The sequence below is a fragment of the Lampetra fluviatilis genome, chromosome 35 (assembly GCF_964198595.1).
Source record: "Lampetra fluviatilis chromosome 35, kcLamFluv1.1, whole genome shotgun sequence".
Classification (NCBI taxonomy): Eukaryota; Metazoa; Chordata; class Hyperoartia; order Petromyzontiformes; family Petromyzontidae; genus Lampetra; species Lampetra fluviatilis.
In genome coordinates, this window is record NC_136309.1 from 5,391,123 (window position 1) to 5,398,106 (window position 6,984).

The 6,984-nt window shown below is 55.0% G+C and overlaps 1 protein-coding gene across 1 annotated transcript; it reads right to left on the minus strand.

Annotated features, from left to right (window-relative positions):
* Positions 1 to 4,597: 4,597 nt before the first annotated feature.
* On the minus strand, positions 4,598 to 6,097 carry MGAT3 (beta-1,4-mannosyl-glycoprotein 4-beta-N-acetylglucosaminyltransferase). Its single transcript, XM_078873013.1, has one exon. It carries the CDS (start codon positions 6,095 to 6,097, stop codon positions 4,598 to 4,600), a length of 1,500 nt encoding a protein of 499 aa, XP_078729139.1.
* Between the last annotated feature and the right edge of the window lie 887 nt (positions 6,098 to 6,984).

A 6,984-nucleotide genomic window follows, 5' to 3' on the forward strand; every position in this document is an offset into this window, starting at 1 on the left:
GTGCGGTGGCGGGCGGGGGGAGAGATTCAAGAAAACGGCATCGTTATTTTCGGCAGCCGCTCCGGGAGATGGAATCGAACCGGCGACCTTCGAATTGCAAGCCCGGCGTCCTGCTGCTGCTGTTGCTGACCATCACAGCGTGACGGCCGGCTCCGGGAGCGTCCGTGTACTGCTCTTATTTCGTACGGAATTTGGTGGTGGTGGGGGGGGGGATTGCAACAGATTACAAATTGATGTCGAGATTTGATTTCCCATTCGACTGCTTTGGGGCGGGGATGGTGGGGGGGGGGGAGGTAGCCGCGTGGATTTGTTTGATTGATCCGATTTGGGGGGCAGTCGTTCGCGATAACTTCGCACCTGAGACCTCCCGTGCAGGGCCGGGTTCAGGTGCGGGGGGCTTTAGGGGCCTCCGTCAGCTGGAGGGCCTCCAAGTGAAACGTTATTTCATTTGTGAATGCTGAATTTTATTTGTTGTTAGCCGTGTAGAAAAAAAACATTTTATTTTTCTTAAACTTTTGTTTTCCTTGTGAAAATATTACTGGGGGGGGGGCCTCACGGTACCCTGTCGCCCAGGGGTCCTACACAATCTTAATCCGGCCCTCCATCCCGTGTCATCTGTTTCCAAGTGAGTGACCTCCAGCGCGCAAGAGAGACACACAGAGTCTCCGATGGTGAATGGGGTTCGTTGGTGGTGGGCTCTGTTGGGTCAACATCACTCGGCAAAAACCACCGATGACGCCTTGCTGCAGTGACGGCCGTAATGACGGCCATGATCACGGCTTGCCGGGGCACGCGGTGGGTGTGGAGGGGGTTAGTGTGAGGGCTTAGCTGTCGCCTCGGTAGGCGTTTAGGAGATGTGTGCATTGTGGTGACCACGTGTTTGAGTTAGGCAGACCCCTTTGTGTGTCAGCGCGAGTTCAGTGTTTGCAAAAGGGCGAGTGCCTCTCCGTGTCAACGAACGTCATCCTACAGTCGCTTCACGATGGTGATGATGATAATAGGGTCTATAACGCGGTGGTAGTTGTGTTCCTGAAGGACGCCGCGTTATGGAACAATCGCGCTAGAATAGGCAACATATAATGACGGGGTAAAGCGTCGCAGGCCGAACAAAGACCGGGCTACGCGTGGGTAGCGATCCAGAAGCATCCAGCAGCATCCCGCTTCCCTCTGTGCGATGACGCTCCGCCGAGGCAGCCACACGACCGCTTGCTCCTTCCGTTCGCACGGTCGCGCCATATCCCAATTCGTGTTACGCGAATTACCGAATGCATCCATTGCGCGTTCTATCCAATTCGCGTCGTGAAAATACGCAGCGTTGTTGAAGAACGGATTTTCACACATACCGGTCAACCCATTATCAGTGCCCTCTACCTGATTACACAGACCAATTAAGATCTTATTGGTCACCCCCGTGCCCTTATACATCTCAACGCTCCTCCTACAAAATCACATCACAAGGGAGAAACATACTCTTTTGGTATTTCGGTAAAGCCACGTAGATAGAAAAATAATAAAAATATCACGACGTTTCGATCGCAACACAAGCAATCGTTATCAGGTGATTGCTTGTGTTGCGATCGAAACGTCGTGATATTTTTTTTCTATGTGACTTTACCGAATGACCCAAAGAAAATGAATTCCTGCAGTCACGATAGCTTTAAGTCGAGATTTAAGGGAGAAACACAAAAAAATAGACAAACATTTTTCTTTACCCATATTGAAACGGCTGTACGCCGTATGGACCGAAAAACTCGATTTCCCCTTAACAAGAATACGCTGTCCATACTCTGGTTCTTTCGGTAAAGTCACGTAGGTATACAATAAATTAAATCACGACGTTTCGGAAGCAACACAAGCGTCCGTCATCAGGTGGGACAGCCACGGCAAGAAACAAATTGCTGTCGTGGGCAAAAAAGTCTCCGATGGGCTTAAGCCGTGTGGGTTAACAGGTATGGTCACAGCGATTATTTTCCAGAGAGACGTAACGTGGCAAGCCATTGCAAGGGAGCTGAGCGCTCAGTCTGCACTCTTAAGCGCACCGACGATCCACATCTCACAGAGAGAGGTGGTCCTTGCCTGTAAACAACAACAACAATAACGTCTGGCAACGTCACCGGCATTGCTGCCAAGAAAGCGGTCACCGTGCGAACGAGACGCTTGAAAAATGTCGAAAGCGGTTCCAGTGGGTTATGTTGTTTTTGTTGTTGTTCGAACCAGCAGCGCCTGCTGGAAATTATTGGAACTCTCAGAAGGGATTTGGAAATGAACAAACCAAAAAAATATGTTTGTAAGAGGTTCTTTTTTTGTTCCTACGGAAAGTAAAGGAGGCATATCGTCTCCAATATTGATCTTGTTACTTAATGGTTTGAGGTCATGGTGGGGGGGGGGTGACCAGTGACCCCCACCCCCCCTCCCCGTGACCCCCGTGACCTTGTTAAAAGCTCGTACGGAAAACTTCGTCACAGTCGATGCCAAACCGAACGTTTGAAACAAAAGGTCGACCGCTGCACAGCGTGAGCGGCGGCACGCGGCCGTCCACGTGTCCATGACGCGTCCACCCCCCCACCCACCCCGCGTGGACACCGAGGGATGGTGACGGCATAGGAGGGGGGGGGCTTCGTCCTAGCAGTGGATAGATCATGGCCACTGGTCAACACACTTTTTCTGGCATAAGGTATTCCAACGGTTTTAAGGTAATTTTGGGGTGCTGATTCCAAATCTGGCATCAGTTCAGGTTTTTGAGATATCAAATATTGCATTTTCAATAAAAACTGCAGAAGAAAAATATTAAATAAATGTGGATATCTACATAAAATGATATTATAAACACACTATCCTAAAAATACAACACCATATTTTAACACTAAAGCAGTCACTGGCTCGCAACAACTTGCAATCATAAGTGACAGAGTTAATTTTGGGTAAAATCAATGAAAATGGGGTATGCCGATAGCATAAAATGAGATGTGATAGAGCAAATCTGAGATCAGATTAGGAATCAGCACCCTGAAATTAGTTTAAAACAGCTGCAAAAGTCCAGGCCAGAATTTTTTTTCGTTGACCAGTGTTATGGTTCACTGGCGATGGTGAAACGCTGAACAGCGTGAGACTGTGAGTCCCTGTGGTTGAGGACCGAGTCCTCAACACGAATCGAGGAATCGACGAGTGAAGGTTTACCGGAAGAGTAACCATGGAAATAACGATCGAGGAGAGATAAGGAGACGACTGACCACCGTTGAGTTCCATTGCCATTCACGGCTAACATATTTGGCGCATGATGTCAGAAAATATTGTTTTTGAGCTCCCCCATTACACCAATGCGCATTGACCGGCGTGGTGAAGTATGGCCAAACAATTGCCATGACCGACACGACATGGGTAGGCCTTGATCCAGCAGTGGATTGATATAAAGGGTCGAAAATATATATTTTTGAATTCATTTACAACATTACTTATGAAATACAGGCACCAAATGTTTACATTTATTGCACCATCTTCTCATATTTACAGTCAATGTACACATTAACAATTACTTGGCAACCAAGAGATGACCATATCACCGCGAGCTGAGCACACGGTAGACTGGCGCAATCAGTAAACATCACATCCATCACATCCAACAAATCCGTCACATCCATAAAATCCATCACATCCATCACATCAATCACATCCATAAAATCCGTCATATCCATCACATCCAACAAATCCATCACATCCATCACATCCATAAAATCCATCACATCCATCACATCCAACAAATCCGTCACATCCATAAAATCCATCACATTCATCACATCCATAAAATCCATCACATCCATCACATCAATCACATCCATAAAATCCGTCATATCCATCACATCCAACAAATCCATCACATCCATCACATCCATAAAATCCATCACATCCATCACATCCATCAAATCCATCGCAGCAGTCACAACCATCACATCCGTCACATTCGTCACAACCATCACATCACCCTGGACGCTTGTTCCATTACTCGTGGTGGTGATGATGATGATGGCACAGAACCGTTGGTACTAAACATTTTTTCGTGTCAAATTAACATTCGCACAAGAACGACGTGTAAACTCGGGCCACTCCATGGGAGAGGTTCTCACGCCAATCTGTTAAACGGGCGGGGTCAGTCTTCGTTATCTAAACTTGCACAATCCCAAGTTGAATTGTATCGCGCCAACAGCTCGGTGCCTCTTCAGAGCAAAGTGGCTGATGTGGACACGCGCGCGATCATAACACAAACAACAGACGAGGGGCAGGAGAGTCAGGTTGGCATCTACGTCAAATAAAACTACTCCCAGCTCTTGACTTGAAACATTGCAGAGCAACTTGGAGAGATGAGAAACTTCAAATCCAAGCAAAGGAGCGAGAGCTCTTCGTGAGACGAGACGACCACCCCCACCCGGGCGTGCCTCGAATGACGGACGGAGAGACGGAACTGGCTCACAAACAAGCCAAGCAAGTTTCTCTTCTCACGATGTCGCCGAGAAGTTGCTGGAGGAGGGCCAACAACCTCCAGTGGCAGTCGCCGCGTTTTCCACAGGAACCGCGCTGTCGGCTGCGACACCGGCGGCGTGCGCTAGAGGTACGGGTTCCGCAGTAGGTGGCCAAACCTCTTGGGGTTCTCCAGCACGTACCACGGCGCGTACATCTTCTCCGCGGGGTTCGCGAGCGGCAGTATCCCGGCGCCGGTTCCGTCGAACCAACCGCCGGTGCGGATCAAGTTCTTGATGTAGTCCATGTCGAGCTTCTCCGGGTAGTCTCCCCAGCGCGGGAAGTCGCCGTTCTGCGCCGACACCAGCTTGGTCCGCACGCCCTCTGGCGGGAAGCACCACGAGCAGTGCCAGCCGGCGTGGCGCGACGCGGTGCCCACCGACCACCGCTCCATGCGCGTGCCGCTGCGGCGCTCGTAGTCGCGGAAGCGCGGCATGTCGTAGTAGTGGCGCCGCCGCAGCATGATCCCGTTGCCGCCGTAGACCTCGCGGAGAGCGCCCACCGTGCTGCCCGCCAGCACGTCCAGCGAGCCGGGCTGCTTCCAGAAGAAGCCGTAGAGCGAGCGCCGCAGGTGCAGGGCGAACGGCTCGGGCCAGCCGTCGTGGAGGCGCGCGAAGAGCAGCGCCTCGCGGGAGGGCAGCTCGTCCGCGTCGTTGATGACGAACACGTCGTCGTCGCGGAGGCCCGAGAGGCGCGCGAGGCCGTCGCGCGTCGCGAACGCACGCAGGTACTCGTCGGCGATCCAGCCGTCGGCGCGCCCGCCGCTCGGGAAGTGGTCGAGGAAGACGTAGTGGATCTTGTGGCGGACGAAGTCGAAGGCGCCCGACAGGAGGGCGCTCAGGAAGTGGAGGCGGCGCGCCTCGCCGAAGGCCGTGAAGTTGGACTCGCACACGAGGAAGACGTCCACGGTGTCGTTGAGCTCGTGCAGCCGCGCCTCCAGCAGCTCCATCTCGTGGTTCACGTTCACCGCGTTGACGACGCGGCGCGGCACGGCGCGCGGGGCGAGCGCCGCGCGGTGCCGCGCGCCCAGGTTCGAGTGGTGGACCACGGAGGGCACCGAGCAGTGGCGGCCCTGCCAGCCCGCGCGGCACGCGCACCCAGCCGCGGGCGGCACGCTCGGGCCGGAGCTCGCGTTCGGCTCGAGGCCGACGCTGCCGACGGAGCCGACGAGAACCGGGAGGGAGGAGGGCTCCTCCGGGCGGAGGGAGCCCTCGCGGAAGCAGAGCGCTCCGGCGGGCGTCCTGACGAAGTATTCCGCGCGGTCGTCTCTCATCGTGAACACGCGCCCGCCGAGCTCCCTCGCCAGCTCTATCAGTGACGCGGGCGACGACGACGCCGAGTTGCCGTCGGCCGCGTCGTTCTGCCGCGGACCGTCGTCATCGTCGCCGCCGTGGCCCGACCAGAAGAGCCGCTCGAGGTGTCCGCTCAGCGGCTTCAGGCCGAGCCGGGGAATCTCCGCGGCGACGCGCGGCGCCAGCGCCTGCCACAGCTGCAGCGCCACGGCCAGGCTGAGGCCCAGGACGCACGCGGGCAGCAGCAGGCGGCGGCGCAACGGGAGGGCCGAGCATCGGGTGCGCGGGGCCATGGAGGACGCCGCCTCGGCCGCCTCGACCGCCGCCAACTCCTCCGCCTCCTCCTGTGCGGGTCGTGACGCTCTCCTCCTCCGCGTCCGACGATGACGACCAGAGGATGCAACGGCGGACGATTTCAGAGCGACCACCGCCAACTCCTCCGCCTCCTCCTGTGCGGGTCGTGACGCTCTCCTCCTTCGCGTCCGATGACCAGAGGATGCAACGGCGGACGATTTCGGAGCGACCGCCGCAACTACCGCTGCCACCTGGTGATCACACCGCCACCGTCAATCACCGCCACCGTCGATCATCGCCACCGTCAACCATCATCGCCGACATTAGAACGATGGGCACCAGCAGGTCCGACATGCCCTGCGCGTAGCCCACGTCCGCACGGTACACCGCGTAGTTCAGCAGGATCTGCCTGTGGCCACCAGCACAAAGACAAAGATCCCCCGTGTAGCCTTTCACAGACCGTTGGGGCAAGTGCTGTGAGAGAGCACCAATGAAGGCCGACACGGTACATGACCACGGGTGGCCAGCACCACGCCCGACCACCTTTGCCTCCCAGTAGCCAAATGTACACACATCGGCACTCACTCGAGGCTGAGTCGACCCAGGAGAGGCCCAGCATCGATTCAGATCATCGTCACTTACGTGCTGGCCATGAGCAGGATTCGAAGCGCAGCGTAATAGCCGCTGCACTACCGCTCCACACATCACCAACACCATCATCACCACCACCATCACAACAACCACCACCACTTTTACCTCCTCCAAGTGTTCACCACCACCACCACCTTGACCGCCCCTCGCCACCACTATCCACAATCTCCTACCACTACGATTACCACCACCTCCACCACTTTCATATCCTCCTACCACCTTTTTCCACCCCACC